Source organism: Ascidiella aspersa, chromosome 3 (assembly GCF_963924565.1).
Source record: "Ascidiella aspersa chromosome 3, kaAscAspe10.2, whole genome shotgun sequence".
Lineage (NCBI taxonomy): Eukaryota > Metazoa > Chordata > Ascidiacea > Phlebobranchia > Ascidiidae > Ascidiella > Ascidiella aspersa.
This window is the reverse complement of record NC_139449.1, coordinates 34,181,263-34,202,163: the sequence shown is the minus strand read 5'-3', so window position 1 is coordinate 34,202,163 and position 20,901 is coordinate 34,181,263. Positions and strand designations below refer to the sequence as shown.

General features: G+C 34.7%; 1 protein-coding gene across 1 annotated transcript; it reads right to left on the bottom strand.

The window, feature by feature from the left end:
• Positions 1–144: 144 nt before the first annotated feature.
• LOC146162643 (transportin-3-like) lies at positions 145–20,768 on the bottom strand. Its single transcript, XM_083383791.1, has 21 exons — positions 20,637–20,768; positions 19,968–20,057; positions 19,599–19,709; positions 19,053–19,126; positions 18,440–18,503; positions 17,819–17,924; positions 17,175–17,302; positions 14,885–15,060; positions 13,393–13,531; positions 12,555–12,701; positions 11,631–11,836; positions 10,456–10,595; positions 9,695–9,834; positions 8,494–8,545; positions 7,574–7,690; positions 5,577–5,763; positions 4,253–4,385; positions 3,016–3,155; positions 1,813–2,116; positions 1,178–1,284; positions 145–302 (listed from the first exon to the last, which is right to left on the bottom strand). Exons 1-21 carry the CDS (start codon positions 20,757–20,759, stop codon positions 242–244), a joined length of 2,745 nt encoding a protein of 914 aa, XP_083239917.1. The 5' UTR covers positions 20,760–20,768; the 3' UTR covers positions 145–241.
• Positions 20,769–20,901: the final 133 nt, after the last annotated feature.

Below are 20,901 nucleotides of genomic sequence, written 5' to 3'. Positions count from 1 at the left end.
AGTTTGACTTCCCTAGCCTTACACTTCGAGCGACGAGCAAATCCACAAGATTTCTGGCGAATCGATTCCGTTGTTATAAAAACACTTTTCGAAATATTACAGCGCAAGGTAAAAAATAATTTAAAACGCATGATTTTTCGCCCTCATTCGTCCGCCAGGGGGCCCCCTCGAGCCTGTGACGCAGCGCGGACGAGAAATAAAAGCATCCGTTCTAAATCGATCGTCATAAAGCTTGATGACGTCATCTGTAGAGTCGGCAAAAATCTCTTAAAAGGTAACTGACCGTCTTCCACGCGGTGGCGCTGCAAAACAATGAGGAATATTTATAGAAGATGTGACGTTATTAAAAAGAAAAACATGTGACGTAATCAATTGTTACGTAATCACAGTGGAGAATTTATTATTTACCAGATTTCACAAACTTGAAGCAGGCATATCGTTAACAAATAAATAGAAAGTTCAATGCGCGATAAAAATAAGATAAAAAAATAATGCAGAAACGAGTCATTATCCTTAAATTGAGGTTGCTAAAAAAACAAAACGTGACATTAATAATTGTCGCCTGTTACGTCATCACAGTCGAGTATTTATCCTTTACCAGATTGCACAAACTTATAGCAGCTATATATAGTGACCAATTAAAATAATTGAAATGCGTGCTTAAAAGAAGATAAAAAATATTAATGCAGAAGCGAGTCATTATTATAAAACTGAAGTTCATAGTTTCACAACAAAATTTCACCTTTTCGTGGGCCCAAAAAAAAAAAGATACATTTTTTATAGGCGCCTGTAACAATTATTTAAAATGATTTTTTTAATTTTTTAGAATAAACTAATTAACATAAGTGCTGATGCTTAATACTGAATTTTGCAAAAAAACACAAGTCAGGATATTGTATTTGAGCAGTTAAAAGCCAACTTGACAAAAAGCTACTAATGTAAAACTAAAAATGGACTCGCACCACGGAACTTTCAAACCACTTAAATCGAGCTGCATATAAAATAAATCCACAGACTTTTGGAAAAACATAGGGTTCTTTCAAAGACTTTTCAAAATGAAAATCGATTAGAACTTTTGAAGATTCAAATATGCTATGGACGAACTATTAAGGTAAATAAGATTACAACAGCTTGAGAAATTTTTACAAAAGCACCAGTCGAAGAAAGAACAACTTACGCCACTACTTCTGCGTGGAATTGCATGGTCTGTTGGGGAGTGGCGGTTGCCAACGTTATTTCGGTCGGAAGTTCCTTTAAACTCTTCATCAGCCAGTTGGAGAAGGCCTGAAAATCACCTTTCTGTCAATTTAGACTCCAAAAATCCGGGTAGCTAATGCACTTATACACAAGCGGACCTATGGCAAGGAAACCAGGCCAAACACATTTTTATGAAATCGATTTTAAGACATGCAAATTGTTTTTGAACGAATTTTTATAGCTTTTTAAATACCTGAAATTGGGTCGGTCGCTGTTTTTGAATATAATTTAAAACAAAATATTTTTTATGGCATGATGAACAGAATAACGAATAGTTCAAAAACAGTTTTACTCACTTTAAAAACACAAAACTTTAGTTGGGAAAAATAAACCCAAAAATGATTTTTAATAAACGCTATTGAAAGAACGTAGCAATTTTCAAAGACCGCTCGTTTATAACACAATTCAATTCAAATTTTTCCAAACCAACCAATTGCACGTACCGAAAAATGACTTTTTAATAAACGCTATTGAAAGAACGTAGCAATTTTCAAAGACCGCTCGTTCACAACGCAAATCAATTCAAATTTTTCAAAACCAAGCACTTGCACGTACCGCTCGGTCCCTGTCCAGCATCGCCCACCATAGCTCAGCTACATCGGGGTAAAGATAAGACGGAATGTGGAAAAGGCAGGCTTGCAGAGATTGTTCGACCACTTGACCCCCATAAGCCGTCAAGGCCTCTTCAACTAGTCGGTCGTGTGGCGCGGTAAGGCGACATTCAACCACGTTACGGAGAAACTTGCACACAGAAGCGTTGGCGTCGCGGTGCTCGTGTCTTAGACCGGCCAGGGCGCACTGGAAGATGGCCGGACAGGCCGGGTGGGCCAGGAACTCGCCGGGACAGTTCTCAACGAATCTGGCAGGAAAAAATACAACTTAAAAAAATTGAAAAAAAAAAGTTATCAGTCCTCCACAAATCTGAAGGACGGGGAAAAATTACAAGTTTAAAATAAAATTAGTTATTTGCTTTATCAGGAGTCCATGAATCTAATGGACACGGGATGAAATTGCAATTTAAAAAAATTAAAATATGATTTTCATCAGTTCTCCACGAATCTATCTAGTAGTGGGGGAAAAAATTACAACTTAAAAAAAATATATATATATATATATATTTGTCTTCATTAGTTCTCCGCGAATCTAGTGGACGGGGTAAAGATTACAAATTAAAAAAAGTACAAAATATTGATTTGTTTTACAACAGTTCTCTATAATCTAGTATATACGGGGTAAAACATACCACTTTAAAAAGCTATTATAATTATATTTTTTGCCTTTTTTGTGTTTTTTAACTTTGCTGGTATCGGCAAGAAGTGCTTTTACTCGTAATAAAAAAAACTCGTTTAAAAAATAAACAACCATGAAAAGCTGCCAGAGGGTGGACAATTTTTTTAAGCGTTTTTAATGTACAAAATGTTTTTGGAAAACCTTTTAAAATGTATTTTGTTTATTTTTGACTAGTTTAATGAAACGTCAGTAGTCGACTGCATTTCACCATTTTTCAGTAGGAAAATTAATTCGGTAGAAATTAGTTGGGTACCAGAAACAAAAAAATAGAACCAAGCAGTTTCTAAAAATCCTTTGACAAGAAACAGTGGTTGAATTCTTAATTTCATTTGAATCTTGTTGAGTACGCAAAAACACAATTTGTGGACAACTGAACCAAGAATCAAATAAAAAATAAAGACAACAATCAGAAACTACGTTAACTTACCGGTAGCGCAGCTGCGCAGGTGTAAAATAACGCAAACTTACCGGCAGCAGAGACGGAACAGGTCGTCGACAGTGTCCGGGTGATTTTCGAGTCCGCGCTCCTGGTCGAGTATTGCGAAGGTGGGTTGAGTAAACGAGTTGAGCATGGCGAGTAGCGACGCGTCGCTGCCGAACTCGTCCACCTACGCGATCGGCTTGTTACGTCACAATGGAAAGAGTTTAAACGAAAACAAAAACACACTTGCTCGCCTGTTTTTACGCACGACATTTGTTTAGTGTTGACGCGGTGTTAGGCAGGTAAATGGTAACTTTTATAAAGAAATAATGGTAACATACTTTAGCGACCCTCTGCGGCAGTGGTTCTTAACCGCCAGCTTTCCTGCCGGCCGGCAAATATATTAAAATTTGATATCTTATCCATCAAATTTAGAACTTCGCCAGCTCTGTAATTTGAAGCATTGTGACGTAAATAGAGTTAATGATATTCTTTGGACTTCATTGTACGTCACAGTGCTGCAACTGTTTAAAAGTAGGCAACAACTCGTTTAAGTCATACACTTTATGGCCAGTTGTGAAACCTAAGAAAGTGTTTTAGTTGTATACTATTGCGTAATTAAATTTTGGACTGATTCTGATTCTTGAAGGTCCACCGGTCCGCAAAATTTGTTTTGAAATTTGACCGGTCCGTATGCTAAAAAGGTTGAGAAACACTGCTCTACGCGCAAAATTAAAAAACCCAAATTTCTTTTACACAAATATAGGTAATTTTTCTTGATTTTTTAACTTTATAAATAAGAACGGTATTCGGTATTTAAATTTAAAACCGCAAGTCGTCATTCCCAAAAAACATTTAAAGTTGTCTGGGCCTATGAAATAATTTTGGGGACATTGTAGTTGTTTTGCTTATTTCCAAAAGGTCTAATCCAAATAAGCGTTTCGCAGTCCAAAAAGAAAAAAAATGGGTAAAAAGTTACAAACAAAAAAATAAAACAATTTTTTCCGTTTTAAAACCGCTATTCAAAATTTGTTTTTTAAAAAAAAAAAGCAATTTTTGTCATACAACGCCTATCGTTACATCTTTATATAATAGCCTAAAAAAATATTATTTAGGGCAAATTTTTTTCCCCCAAATTTTGTAAATCCTAATTCATTCTGTAAAGATTTTAAATTTGCGAAATATGAAAACACATTTAAACAAGTTGAAACAGATGAAGTCAGTAAAAGAATGTCGACGATTTAAAATGGCCCTGCTAAAAGTTTCTATTCTCGCACAACTCACCAATACACTCCCCAGGTACAAGAAGCAGCTGTGCGGTTGCTGGGCGTAAACTGACGTGATGGTTTCTGCGATTGGAGCAAGGAGGGTGGACTGGACTGAAGAACCGGCGCAGCGGATTGCAAAGCGGGCACACCTGGGACATTTTTCAACTTTTCAATATTGATGTTAATATTATGAATGGCTGATACAGGCTTATTGGAAATTGAAATAGGTTGGGACAGATTGATTTATACAAGTTGAACAACGTTGGAATTGGAAAGAGTTGGAATGAATTGCTTTATACTAGTTGAACATTTGAAGTTGAAAGGAGTTGGGACAGATTGGTTTATACAAGTTGAACAACGTTGGAATTGGAAAGGGTTGGAATGAATTGCTTTATACTAGTTGAACATTTGAAGTTGAAAGGAGTTGGGACAGATTGGTTTATACAAGTTGAACAACGTTGGAATTGGAAAGGGTTGGAATGAATTGCTTTATACTAGTTGAACATTTGAAGTTGAAAGGGGTTGGGACAGATTGGTTTATACAAGTTACACAGCGAACGCACCTGGGAAAGTAATATAAATTGAACAAGGGTTTTATTCAAAAAAAAAAAATGAAAAGGATTTAAACATATTTATTTAAATCAGGGTTTCGGAAACTTTTAAGTCTGCGATACCTTTTAACTATCTAAAAATTTCTGCAAACCCCTATCTGGGAAATTTTTGACTTTCATATAAATGTTAATTATAATTGGATGATGCAGGCTGATTGGAGATTGAGACGGGTTGGAACAGATTGGTTTTAAACTAGAAGTTAGAAAGATTAAAATTTGAAAATCAGATTGGCTTGAACAAGAGGGTAAATATTAAAATTGAAAAGAGCTGTAACAGATCGATACAACAAATAAAAAAATTGAAAAAGGGTGGGAACATATTGGTTTAAAATAGTAAAAAATAGAATTAAAAAAATGGAAAAAATGAAATTGAAAAGAGTTGGAATAGATCGGTTTATTATAGTAAAAAATATAATTAAAAAACAGGTGGAAATAACTTTATACAAATGTTGGAAAAAAATATGTATAATATATTGGCTTACAGAACATAAATAGAAAAATTAAAAAGGACTGTAACAGATTGATTTAAACAAGAAGTTTTAAATAAGGGATTATAAAAGTTCAAATCGGCAAGGGTTTTTTCTTAAAAAAATTCAGGATGAAAATGACCTACTAAAAAGTAAAAAAAAATGTTGAGTTCCACTTTTTTTCTTCTTCAGTGCGGCACACTGTTCAGCTTTCTCCCAAACCTATCTTGCACAAATTAAACAAAAATAAAAAAACACCGACCTGCACCATCTCTCGACGATCTTGTTGTCCGCCTGGTGTCGCTCGAGAGTAGGTTTAAGCACGTGCCAAACGACCTCAGTGACCTCTTTGCAAGGATGCGGGTCACCGTTGTTGAGCCGGCCCTTTAGCTCCACGTTGCGGAAGATGGCGGCGAGACGGTCTAGCCACAAGGTGGGGTCCTTGTGCGCTGGATAATCAAAAGACAAATAAAACTTAAGACGAAGGTCTATGCAACAAAATGAAGCAGTTTTCATCGTTTCTCCCGGAAAAGCATTGGGAGAGGGACTTAGGCCTTTCTTCAAATACAACTCCTTGGCAAAAACTGTATTGTAATGTCTATAGTTCCACAATTAAAACCAAACTAAGCTCGTCTTAAATAAAACTTCACCTACGTGCCATTGTAATAAACTAAGCTTTACACTTTGACTCAGACCAATGTGTTTTCTGTCGAAATCCCCCTAAACCTATATCGCTTATATTTTATAATTGTCATCATATTGAATGTTATTGGAAAGAAATAACATCTTGGATCTCTTCAAAACTTTTAATTTATTTTGGAACTTGTGTTTGACAAAACCTTTGACGATCCGCTATAAGTACGCCGAATCCGTTCCGAATTTAAGTATGTTCCTCAGTATGATTCGTCTTAACGCCACTGAGAATATTAATTAAATGACTTTTTTTGCAAGTGGACAGAGCTATAGTGAAACCCAGTAGGCAAGCCCAGAATGTCCGACTGTACTTTAATGCCTCACTCATAAATCGTCGCTTTCTGCCATGTGTTTTATCCCGCCTCTTTTTTTTCGTTTGCACTCGTTTTGTTGTGTCCAAATTAAAATAAAACAAATAAAAAAAAACAAAAAACTTGACGATCCGCTGTAAGTACGCCGAATCCGTTCCAAATTTAAACACGTTCCTCAGTATGATCAAATTGGTCCAGAAATCGAAACGTCTTAACGCAACTAAGAATATTAATTGAATGACATTCTCTGCAAGTGGACAGGGGCAGGGCTCTGGTGAAACCCAGTCTGCGAAAGTCTCGAATGCCCAGCTCTATTTTAATGCCCTTCTGCTGAATCGTCGCTTACTGACCTCTTTTTAAATTGCAGTCATTTCGTTGTGTTTTTTACATGTATGCAAAAAAGTAAGACGTTTTCGAAAAATAAAACTTCGATTTTAATTCGCATAACGACGGTGATTTAACCTCGTAAATGTTAATACACGGTTAAAATATACCCCAGCTTAGCCAAACAGTGTAAAAGTAAAAAAAAAACTTCTGGTTAAATGCATTTGTAATGTTAACAAGGATGGCCAAGCAAGATGTCATTATTTACTTATAAAATTAGTTTCAGTTACCTCCTAAAAGCGTAATATTGGCGATGACATGTCTAACTTTACGAACATGTAGTTATATTATATTTTTCGGGGAGCCTGTCAACGTGGCTAAGACATTGTAAAAAACATATTTAGCTTAAGTAGATAGATTAAAGTATGTTTGAATTTACTATGTTAAAATAGGCAAAACATAGAGTTGTGGGGCCATAGTCCCCTCGGCCCACAATTACATGATAAAACTTAAAACTATTAAAAAAAAGCTCGCAGCCAACAAAAAAGCGGTTTACCGATAATATCGGCCGATATTTGGCTTCTACCGATATATTGGTATCGGTAAATGTAGGCCGATACTTTTGCCGATATTTTAGTACAAATATATAATATAATTTTTCCTATACAACAAACAACTTAGCAATTTTTTTATTAAAAAAATTTTGGTTTTAGCATCAGGTCAAGTTAATATGCAAAATAATTGTTTAATAATTAATAAAGGTATATGAACTAAAACGTTATTAGGATTTTATTTTCAATTAATTTAAGTTTTAAACATTTCCCAGGTATATAAAAAAATCGGCATCGGTATCGGGTATCGGTTGAAAATTTGTAAAATATCGGGTATCGGTGTCGGTCGATCTCTAATTTAAACCATATTTATTTTTTACCTGTCTTGGGGTCGGCTTGCAGTTGCTGCTGCAGCATGTTGACTTGCGTTTGGCAGAGAAGTGATACTGCTTCTTGAAGGTAGGGCAGTGGTAGTTGGCTGATGATTGTAACCACGCCTATTCATTGTCAAACATGAATGTGAATTAATATGTAACTTGCACAGTATGGAGAAAGCTATAATAGCTGAGAATATAGTACAAGTTTGGCACACTTTTTATAAAAGAAATTTAAAGACATAATAGGTTTTTAAAGACCTAAATTTGGATCACTTTGTTTTGAAAATAATTAAATAAGTTAAAAAATACCTTGCCTTACACGATAAAAAAAGTATAAAAGGTGTTTTAGTAGGGTACTTTCTAAACACTTAAGCTACACGTAAAATAAATTGAAACCCATTTAAAAAATTTTTTTAAGACTTTTTTAATAAGCAAATTAATTCAAAGAGATTTAAAGATCCAAAGGCGTTGTGGTAGACATATTAGGCTGCGAGCATCATAGGACAGGGATTTTTTATCAAATTGCGAGGATATGTTTTTAGGATCAAATAAATGCGATCGTTGCCGGTGTTGTTTTAACTCCGCAATGCAATATGTTTTACATGAAGTACCTTTATAAACAGACGTATGTTCAGCGAACTCAACACATGGCGTGGCTTAAGAAATAAAATATATTTGCAAATCCTTGCCAGGAAATATAAAAAATACAGGTTCATTTTCGCCTTATTAATGAAGGCTTTCAATGCAAGCTTTACAGTTAACCCTTATTGGCAGCACATGAACGCAATAAATTAAAAAAATACCCTGTTTAAAACCCAAACCCCTTAAATCGTCAATTTTTTTCGATTTTAAATTAGAGTTAACACTGCCTTTACCAAGACAGAAGTGAGGTGACAACTTTTCGGTATAAGTGCTAAAGTTACCTTTAAGAAGACCGATCGATGCATCCGCAGAAACGTTGAGCTCATCTGCAACCTAAAAACATATTATTCATATATTTCTTAGAAGTTAGATAGACTAAAAACGTTTGACGTTATCTCAGTAGTTAAACAGGATTTTGTGGTATTTTTTTTACTTCTAAGACAGAAGGTACCCTTTAATAAAATCACTAGCCAATTTAGAGGAAATAACTAACAAGCAACAAGTTTTTTTAAGGGAGATATTTAAAATAATATAAACCTCTACAGAGCGCTTTTTTATCTCAGTAGCTTACACGATTTTTTGCTATTTTATTTTTATTTTTAGAATTTAAGACAGAATGAACACTCTAATAAAATCACTAGTTAATTTAATTTGAAAAAGTGCAAAAAGGTATTTTGATGGGTTAACATGATAATAAAAAGGTTCTAAACCACTAGTTAACTCAATTTGAATACAAAGTACTTTTTTCATAAGGGTGAATCTGTTGTACACGAAGTCGCACCTGGAAAAATATTTATTAAAGGCCTTTATTATATGTTTTACATAAGTGGAAAATTATTGTTTCAAGAAATACTGGAATTAAGTGGTTTTAAAAGCAACATAAAATTACTATGGCCGAATAAGGAAAATTTATATTAGTAAGTGCCAATGGTAATAGTTTTCAGGGTAAATAGGCTGCTATTCCTTTTTTGCGTTAGAAAGTCTATTTATTTCAAGGTAAAATTTACCTGGAATGATAGAAACTAAACGTTCGATGGCAAAACTAGATGTACGGTAAAAATCAATTTGGTATCAGATTAGCATCGACACCACCAGAGTATGGACAAGTACCGATACTGCCACTTTACATCTGTAATCGTATATCGGCATAGATCTGATGTTATCCGGTATACTCAAATAGTTAGGCCTCACCTTTACCTTCGAAAGAGCCCAAAATTGTAGAAGTCCAATAAGAAATGGGAAAGATTTTACCAAAAACACAAAATGTATATATCGCCACTTAGTGCACTAATAATGCCAATTTCAAAGTGCGATCTCATAAAGTACTCGACAGACGTAAATAAAATTTAAAAAGTTATGGTTATTTTGTCATTTGTAAGCTGCTGTGTGAATTTCAATGAATCTGAAAAGGGTTACGGCAGAATTGTGATTTAAATTGGATGATTTGAAATGAATTTACTCTTATGCATTACTAGCAGTTACCTGCATAAGCTGAATAAGCGCGTTGTAATGTTGCACCATATGCTGACGACAGGCCTCGCATAAATACTGGAGAGATAGAGCGGCGATAGAGGAAAGCTCCTTTACTTGGAGGGCTCCTGTGAGGAACTGGAGAACGTGATCTGCAGACGCAAAAAGGCAGAATTGAGTTTAGAGGGTACCGGGTTCGAATCCCGTTGAGGGGATACGGCCTTGGAGCTATTTTATGACGCGTTTATTTAGTTTTTATATAGATAAAAGGACAGCTCCTTTACTTAAAAAGCTACTGTGAGAAACTTGAGAACGCGAAATTTCGACGCAAAAATGCAAAATGGAGCATATGACTTGATTATTTTTCAGCCATTATAATACAGGTTTGGCTTGGACTTACGCCGTTCAGACCTACTTTATCTTACGCATCCTATCCATCATTGTGTCGTGCTTGTCAATTCAAGCCGACAGCTCTTCAACAATTGGAAACTAAATCACTCGAACAAGGATTTATCTTAATTTCATTTACTAAAGGTTACTTGTTTTAATAAATTCCATAATATGGATTTGACAATGGATTGGACTTCGACATAACTGTTATTTAAATTAAAAACGACTAGACTTGTAGTGGAGTTAGATTGCAAATTACTTGACTCGCACTCAGTCATTTTTTTGCAACAGAGACTTATCAAATTCGATAAACATCATCAGTCATCGCACATGTTCAACGGCTTAAACCGGTCTTAAAAAGCGCACAACAGCTCGCATCCTACCCAGCAATGTGGCGTGCTTGTCAATCCAAGCCGACAGTTCTCCAACAAGCCGGACGCTGGTGTGCCTAACCGCTAGGTGGCTATCGGGAGGCAGGGCGATGATGGCTTGAAGAACTTGTGGGACGACAGACTCCTCAGTCCTGGTAAAACAGCAGCTGTTTAGTCCAGACAAGACCGGATTAACCTCTTTAGGCGGCTCAAGCCAGTGTGTTTCGCAACCTTTTCTTGCGGCGACAAAAACACGAAGTTTAACTGTAACTATAAGAATCAAAGATTCTCAGTCCTGTTAAACCAGGGGTTCTTGTACTTTTTTTACCGCGGACCCCTAAAATTTTGTTTTGGTTCGAGTGGACCACGGTAGGCAAAAAAAAATCTAAAGTGACGTCACAAATTTACGTCACAGTATAAATAGACTTCATAAATCTGCTGGTTTGTGTCCAAAAATGTGAAAGTGAAATGGAGTCCTAATACATTCAATACAAAAACGTTTTATTTTTTAATAAAACTGTTTTCAGTCCTGAAAAGACCTGACTAAACTCTTTAGGCTACAGAGGTATAATTACGTATACAGCAAAACATATATATAGAACATATTACATGAAAAACGATAAACGATTTGGTATTGGATATCACGGGAGGCGAATAATTAGTAGCGATTTTTGCCAAAATCACACATAAAAATTGCGCAGAAAGTAACAGGGTATGACGGAGGGGGGTTGTGGCGCCTTTTAAGGTCGTCTGCGTAGTAAAAGTTCGATTGTGGCGTTAATGCAAGTTGTGCATTAACTTAAGCTGTTATCTAGTGATAACTATACAATTAAAATTTTGCCAAAAGGTAAATTGTATTTTTCTGAACTTACTAAAAGGGCTACAAATTTTAGATGAAATACATTTCCTTGAGTAACATTCATTTAAAAAACTTCTTACCAGAGAATATTTATTTAGAAAATACTTCCACCAAAGGACAGTTTAGTAAAAATAATCCAATAAAGGACATTTTAGGCAGAAAATATTACCTAGGAAAACATTTTAGTCAAAAAATAACAATCGGGTTCATTTTACGTCCTTCAGCTATCAAAAAAAAAAACGGTAATAAAACATTTCACACTCATAATAATATTCGAAATCTCGCATTGCGCGTCTATGGCGTCACAAAAGGGGCTTCTATGACTCACACGTCGACATGTTTGGCGATCGAGCTCATCACGAACAACGTGGCTTCGGTTACGTCCCACGTAGGGGAAGTCCCTTCGGCGTCAAGTAATGCGAAGAGTTGGTTGAAGCAGCGTGTAGCGCCCACTAGGTACACGGTGTCGCGGACAAGTTCAGCCGCACGGTGGCGGAAGTCGCTGAAGTCGTCGCTCTCGTCTAACAAGGCTTCCTGCCATGAAACATAAATCAATTCCAAAAAAAAAATAACTTTTACCATGTTTATAACCAGTTTTTATATGTAATAAAACACTGCTAGGCAGAGTGCCTTTAACATGTACTATAAACAACTTTAAATTGAACATAAAATAGGGTTTAGGACAAAAAACATGAAGAATTTGTTTGAATCGTAAATAAAATGTAAATACAAATATACTGATTTTTGTTCAAAATTTTGTGCCATCATGTTGTTGTTATTTTTTCAGGCGTTTCTTTCTTAGTCATTTTCTACTAAAAATGTATATCTTCTGTAGAGTAATACAATCATCATTGTAATAATAAAGGCTTAAATTACAATTAAAAAAAAAATAAAATAGCACTTGGCTGGGCAAACAAAAGGTCGAAACAGAAAAATAAGAATTTAGGTGAATTTTTTGCTGGCGTTCGTCCGACACTCGGATAGTATTGATGCTAAGGTTTCCCCAACAAAAAAAAAATCGAAAAATGTTTCGGGAATTTATAACGAAAAAAGGATCGGAAAAATATTTCGGGAATTTACATCGAAAAAAATATATATTTTGGAAATTTGTATCGAAAAAGATAATCAAAAAATATTCCGAGAATATATCAAAAAAAAAAGATCGAAAAATATTCGGGAATTCATATAAGAAAAAAAAATAGAAATAAAATAATCCCGGGATATCATTCTAGAAATACGAAGTACCACCCACGTTGTCTGGTTCCATCTGGCAATGTCTGACCAGCGAGCAGATAAGTCTTTCCACATAAGGCCCGAACACTGCTCGTAGTTCCTGGTGGTTGTTGGAGTAAAGCATCTCGGAAAGTCTGTACCACAGGTGGAACGTGACCTCGGCCACCTGACATGCAAATCGGATAATTTTTTTTCTTCAAAGCGGAACAATATTTTTTATTTATTTAATTTTTTTTTTTTTTACAAAGCGGAACAAGTGTTAATCACCTATATGACTTAACTTATACAATCTTAAAAATAGAAGAATTTTTTTAAAGATGATTAAAGTTCATTCAAAGAACTAATTAGAAAAAAAAAATTATTTATCTACTTTTGCATAATTTATACCAATGTCAATGACTAAAGTTAGTATATGTAACAATGACATCGATAAAATACAGATTTTTATCCAAAAATGCCTGTAGTAGTGTGAACGACTCAATTCATATAATCTGCTAACGCAAATCGGGAAAAATTAAAATGCAGAATTGCTACACATAAAATACTGTAGAATTTTATTTATAATCCAGCATCATATAAGTTCATCATCAAACATACGCACGACAACTTGTGCGAGCGTCGTTTCTTTTAGATTAAAAAAAATAGAACCCACTAAAAATCAAGCAATTTTACCCTTAAAGTCATTTACCACAAAAATAAGGTAATTCACCACAAAAATGAATCATTTTTAACAAAAAACAAGATTCCATCCCTAAAATAGGTCATAACCATCTAATCACCACAACCAAGATTAGGTTTAAAATCAAAATAAACCATTTCCTTTTACAAGCAACAAGCGGCAGTCGCACATTACTCACCTCGTACTGACAGTGTCCGTTGCACAGCAACAAGAGGTCAAGGGTCAGAAGGTTACCGAGTCCCTGACCCGGGGCGCCGACCAAGGCTTCGAGCAACGATTCGGCAAGTTCGGTGAAAATCCGACACAGGTTTAAGCACCTGCGAAGATGCCATAAAATCAAAGTTGTTGCTGAGTGGATGCATTGGGACAAATCTTGATTTTGCCGTTAGATGTTTCAGACCGATTTTTGTCCGAAGATTCATAGAAGTATAGAATTCTCAAATTTTCAGACAAGACGTAAAGTGGTATTTAGGTGTGCATAAGAGTTTAGGAGTCTGCACCCCTCGAGACCTTTGATTGGGGAACAAAAACCTAAAATAATGTGACGTCATCGTTTTAGCTCTCTGTAGCTATCGACTCCCATTTAGTTTTACATGAAATAACGAAAATCTCTGGAAAACTAGCAATTAAATTGTTTGCTATTAGACGCTTGCATTTAGGTCGAGGGTAAAAAGGAGCCTTGTAATTAACAAAAAATTGGGTTTTAGAAGAGTGCTTTTCAACCAGTGGGTCGCGAAGCATTTCTAAATGTTACAGTTTTCTATTATTAGATCGGTAAACTATTGCATTATGATTACGTAACATTTATGCAACAATGTAACAAATACAAAGTGGAAGTCTAGTAGAAGTCCACTTCGGGATTAGTTTTTGCTTGAGTCTTTGCTTTTAACGAGCTACTAGGCTTAAAATAGGCCGCGAAATTTAACAACTAGTATAAGAAAGCAGCAACGATTTACGATGGATGCTCGTTTATGATCATTAACTTTACTTAGTTTAGTGGTCTCGAACTTTTTTTCTGGGCGTGTAATACCTAAAGTCCTATATACTGTTTTGTTGAGAACACACACAAAATAAGACCTATAAACCAACAGTAGTATCTAAAGCGGAATTATCTATAATAGCATTTAGTACTATAGGAACAACGGCGTAATCAACTAATATCTACGAAGGAAAAGACCTTTAACCTGTCATAATAAACTTTAAGTTCTTGAGTATATTTTAAGGTGACGCAGGCAGGGCTGCGGAGTCGGGTAAAACAACCCGAACCCGACTTCGACTCCGCAAACCACTCAAAAAATTCTGGCAAATAACGCCACAATTCACACCAATACTCAAAAGTTTAAAAACCAGAGTGAAACCAGGATGAGACGTTTTTTGGAAATACTCTAGTCCAGAGTATGGCTTGGCCAATTGCCGATTTTATTGAGTCCAGAATCGGCCTCCGATGTTCACTCAAAAAAGGTAGTCAAATGACATATCGACCCACAATACAGTTTACAGCCTTATCCTTTTAAATTTTCTACTGCGCATGCGCACGTCGGACTCGGGTAGTCATACGTAGTCCTGCTCGAGTCCCGAGTTCGGCTCCAGCAATTAAAACAGAATACGTCGTGTCCAGAGTCCTATTCGGTAGCCCTGGTCGCAAAAACAGTTTTAGAATCACTGCTTACTTGTCTGTATCCTCGTGAGCTACTGCGTTGTGATAGGCGTCTCTCAGCGAATGGGAGCCTTCGTAGAGAAGCTGGACCAGGTCCTTGTACCTTGCAACGTCCTCGGCCGCGTACAGCGCTGCACAAATGCAGTTCGAAGCTGCCTCGTGCAGCGTAGAAGATGTAGAAGTGTCGCGCTGCACGAAGCGGAAACAGACTCTTAAAGCAGTGTTTCTTAACCAAATTTTGATCAGAAGTAAAAAATGGGATTACAAATTCCGGTTAATTTAAATAGAAAAAAAAATTATTTTTAGATTAATAGTCGCTGTCTATGTTTCTGGATCCCCTTTTAGCAGCAATATATAAACTTTAGGAAACTTGCTTAAAATCTCTGTGTTTTAAGCAGGTTAGGCACTTTGTGTGACCTCCCAACTTCACGCGACCCAAAATTGGGTAGACGTTTAATTTGGTTGGGTCGCAGATTGAAGTATTTTTACATGGTTAGATTTATTGTAGATTTTCCAAAGTTTACGAAAATTGCTGAAACAATGCTAAAATTCGTATTTATTAAAATTGTCTTTTATAATTCTATTGTGTTATTTCTTCTTTGTTCACTAAAAGCTTGAGAAAAACTCTCAAGTGCTTCTCAACCCTATTGGTCGCGGCCCAAAATTGAGTCGCCGTTTAGTTTGGCTAGGTTGCCGACTGAAAGAGTTTCGTATATGGTTAGATTTTTCCAAAGTTTACGAAAGATTGCGGAAGCGATACGAATATAAGGACCCATATTTATTAAAATTGACTTTATTAATGCTATTGTCTTATTTCTTCTTTGTTGACTTCGAGCTTGGAAAATAACTTTTAACGCTGTGTTTCTCAACCTAAGGGTCGCGACCTAAAATTGAGTCGACGTTTAATTTGGATAGGTTGCCGACTTAAGTAGGTTAGATTTATTGAAATTGGTTCTCAGCAAGATTTTTTCAACGGCTTGCCTATGTCATACTAGCAGCTAGAGAAAGCGTTTCTATTCTCTGGCAAAGAACAATCGTCTAGGAATGTTTTATCTATCTCTAGAGTGTTTTAAGTTATAGCTTTACGAATTTTTAACACATAATTGTTGTTTATTTGCTATCTTATGAAAATAATTAACTTTCTTTTAATATTAAAAAAACGCTTAGTTTGATCAAAAGCCACTAAAAATCCCTAAACTACTTGGTATCAGCAACTATACCATCCTAGAAACGGTCAACTACTGATACCAACACTTGGCGTTGAGTATTAGCTCTGATCCTGTATTATCATTTACCATTATTTTCAATGTGTAGCTCCCCAAATGAAATCGACCTAATTAGAGATCGACCAATATAACTTTTTGGAGCGATAAATATAATTATTTTTTATAAACCTGAAATGTGGTAAAAAATTGCCTTAATTAAAAATAAAATTCATATAACAATTTAGTTATCTACCTATATATATTCAACTCTTATTTTGTATGAAAACTTGGCATGATGCTAAACAATAACTTTTTTTCAAAAAAAAAAAATGGAAAATTCATTAGCATTCTAGGCACAACTATCACATTTTCATAGCAAAACGTTGGCCAAAATTTAGCAATATATCAGTAAAAGCAAAATATCGGCAAATATAAACGATAAAGCGATACATTGGTGTATATCTAGACCTAAAACAGATAACAATTTTTTATATATCTGGAATGTGGTAATAATTTGAACTAATTAAAAATAAAATTCACGTAACATTTTCGTTTATCTACCTATATTTATTAAACTCTTATTTTGCATGTAAACTTGGCATGATGCTAAACAAATTATTTTGTAGTAAACTGTCAAGGGCAAAATTTAGCAATAACAATATATTCAGTAGAAGCAAAATATAGGCAGATGTGATCGATAAACCGATACATGGGTCTATCTCTTGACTTAACACTAGAGATCGACAGATACCGATCCCTGATTCTTTACAATTTTATCAACCGATACCTGATACTGATTTTTTTTATATACCTGGGAAATGTTCAAAACTTAAATAAGTTAAAATGTTTTACCCTATATACCTTTATTAAGTATTAAACTATTATTTTCCATATTAACTTGGCGTGATGCTAAAACCCAAATTTTTTTGATCAAAAATAGGCAAGTTGATTTTTGTACAGCAAAAATTATACTATATTTTTGGATTAAAATAGCGGCCAAAGTGTCGGCCTACATTTGCCGATACCGATGTATCGGTAGAGTATTGGCCGATATAATCGGTAAACCGATATTTCGGTCTATCTCTATTTAACACTCACCAAAACGTTGAAAGGAACATCAAGCAGCTTGCTTCTTGCCACGTGGTTGCCTGGCAACACACCCAGATTGAACCAGCTGGTGAGGCACTTGAAGACTTTGCACATCAGCTTTTCGTCTTTTAAACTATCTAAAAATAAAAAACAAAAATAGATTCGTTTAAAGTTGGTCACTTACAATGACCGATACTTGACATTTTTTTTATGAAATCACACCAGTACCTGATATTTTGGACAGAAATTTTCGCAATTCTTTACTGAATGACGTCATAACTATCGGAGCTGCTGAGTCGGTTTAAAACAACAACTTGCTACTCGTTTCAGTTTTTGTGTTTGCTGAGTGAAAATTGGTCAGAATGGAACATTTTTGACTTTTTCAAAAGCTAAATTTTAATAAGGTCTTATGTTGTGATTTGATATTGCGTAACTAATGACTTTGACTGGGACTTGACTATTTGTTGAAAATGACTCGACTTGGACTGAAGTTATTTTACAAATGACTTGACTGGGACCTGAAATGACTTTTTTTTCCACAACACTGCTAAATGCACTTACCTTTTTATCTTTTTGGACATAAGCACTTATTAAAAAAATGAAACAACATTTACATGCTCAAATAAATTTAAGCAAATTTCAGTCGCTCTTACCAACACAAGCCTTCAGTAGATCCACAACCATGGGAGCCGAATTCTCCATTTCCTCAATTATTTCAGTTCGTCGATTGTCACCCAACCTCAGAGCCCGGTTGCTAACCTGAATAAAAATGTTTAATTTATTTCAACATTTCCAGACTTGATTGATGTGGCAAATTTGTGTTTGTGCACCTTTTTAATGCTAACCAATGACTTTGCCTGTGTCTGCTTAAAATTTCTATAGTTGGTTGAGACGTTTCCTAATGTTTAATAATGTGATACCCGTACAAACGCAAATACATTATTAAGTGGTTCTATCAGAAGAAAAATAAACATGTCAAGGATTTTAAGTAGGGCGATTATTTTTTGGCCAAAAAAAATTGCAAATTTTGACAAATTTTGACCTAAAAATAATTTATTTTGACAAAATTTTGACCTGTTAGAAATACATTGATTTAAATAACCTATTGTTTTTTTGACAAGCCAAAAAATAATCGCCCTACTTATAAGGAAAGCCTTAAGTATATTTAGTGGTCACTCTACTCTATTAAGTATAACAAAAAGTGGAAACTTTAGGCATTTAACGTAAATTACACACTGCTGAACACAAACTATATTTTAAGCAATTGTAGAAACCTCTTCTGGCAGGACAGTAAGAATCTCAAGAAGATAAGGAAGGGATTCTTTTTCTTTGCCATACCTGGATAAAAATGAAATACGTTACTTGAAATATATTGAACTGGTTTATTCGGGATCAAAGATTTGGGGCAACTAAAACAAGTTTGTTAATAAAAAACTATTTGTAGACAAAAAAATATTTTTTTTTTGAGAAAGCTATTCAAACTAATTCTTAAATTGTTATTTAGATTGGAAAAAGGGTACATTAATCTACTGCTATATTAAGAAATTACACTTTATGTTTAGATAAATTAAATATCATTTTATGCAAATGGAGTTATCAGTTTGTTAGAGTTCAACTAACATTAGCTACAAACTTATTGACACCTAAGTGTGTTATTGTTTGTTTTTTTTCCTTAAAAAGCAAGTAGGTAAATAGCAGGGCAAATAGCCTTTTCCGTAGGTTGCTTGCTTTTGCATGAACGTATTGAGAAAATACACTTTATTTTAGATAAATTTAATAACATTGTTGGACTTGAACTAACACTAGCTACAGACTTATAGACACCAAAGTGTGTTATTGTTTTTCTTTTACGAGATAGAACAAATAGTCCCTTTACATGTAACTTACTTTTGCATGAACGTAACTGCCGGCATTCCCCAGGAACCCATTTGTAAGGCAAGGTCACAAACTGCCAACGAAAGCTGAAAATAATTTGTTTTAGAATTTTATAAGAATTTTCCCCTAAAAAAACAAATTAGAATTTAAAAAATCAAAGTAAAAATTAATATCAGAGTTTTTATTTTTATAGTGTAACGGTTAAAATGGAAGATTATACTAAAATCAGAAAAAAAATTAAAGTGAAATTTGATATTTTTTATGAGATTTAAATACACAGATTTTAGGAGGTATTCCCTGCTAACATTCCAATGTTGTATACAAGGGGCTGGTAGGTACCCTCTGGCCCGCCACCTCTTTTCCAAACTTCGCTCAAGGTAATACTTCATGCATTTTGGTTATGTTAATAAAAATAAATTATGTTTACATTTTGAATAAGGCTTCTCAGCCTATTGCATGAAAAAAATGACTTCACTGGTATTCAGTTATAATCTTTTTTGGATGAGACTTGAATTGGATTTTTTGTTACGTAAATTGCTCCTTATTATTAATATATACCTGAGTTGTTAAAATAGGGGAAAGGTTGCAAAGTTGTTCGATGTGCGTCAGAAGAGACTCCTTCAGCGATTCGTGCGTGTCCGGTGGTAGCTCAGTGAAAGAATATAATATCTGATAAAAAGGATTGTTTAAAGTTATTAGGCTAAATACAAATAAACTCAGTACCATGTTTGTATTACCACTAAAATAACTAGCACGAAATCTTGGGATTTTTTCTTTCTTTTTTCAAAATGCTGTTTTATTTCTTAAAACAGATAACAATAATTAAGGTAATTAAGTTAAAGGTTTGTTGAGCTGACTTTAAAGTTACAAATAAATAGCAAAAAAAAACAGTAAATACTAGTACAAAAAAAACTATTTGGTTCAAACCTTTGTTCTCATCGTTTGCGCTGCAAAATAGGTTGACTCAACATCATTTTTAAGTCGCAAAAGCTGATCAGCTGTTTCCCAGGCAAAAACCTTAACACATGGGTGGACATTTTATAATCACAAAAACAAAGAATATTTGGAATAACTATGCACGGATCTGTGCTGTAGCTTAATAATGAATTGCAAAGCCAAAAAGGTCGAGTAGATCAAGATCATCTTGTTTAAGACATTTCGATACAAAAGCAATGTAAAAATGCACTTTTAAAATGTCAGACATTAATTGTTATTAATCTGAGTTTCTATAGTCAATGCATTAATTAGAACCTTGAGGTGTTGAACAGGTACAGCGGTGTCTATATTAACTCAAAATGCCAACAACTGCATGCCACCCTTTATAATTAAAATTAAGATGATCTCGATCTCCTCAACCTTTTTTGATTTGAAATTCATTATCATAGCATATTGCTTTCAGAGATACAAACAGATTTGCTGTGCTAGAATGACCTGTTCTACATTTCAGCTTCATTCAAATAAAAAAATCACCCATTAATATAATTTTAAAGATCATCGTTGCTCAAATTTGGGTTAGTTGAAAGGGCCACAAAAATGTTCGAGATGGATTTAACCATTGTTAATTATTCATTTGTTTTGACAGCATTATTTACTTACAGATCTTTGAAATTCGCCAAGCCATCTTGATGCCTTTTCCTTCTCTGTCGCGTTTGTGTCGTGGTACAATTTGTTGACGGCTTGCAAAACTGCTTGCGCATTGTCAGACAGGCCGAACGACATTACATTTGATCAAACGATCTGAAGTAATAACTCACAAACCTAAGTAGGAAGTTATGGCATTTATATACTATTTAATTTAGTTAGCTCGCCACAGTTTTAAACTTACAATCAACCAATCACGTTTTGAACAACAATTTTTTAT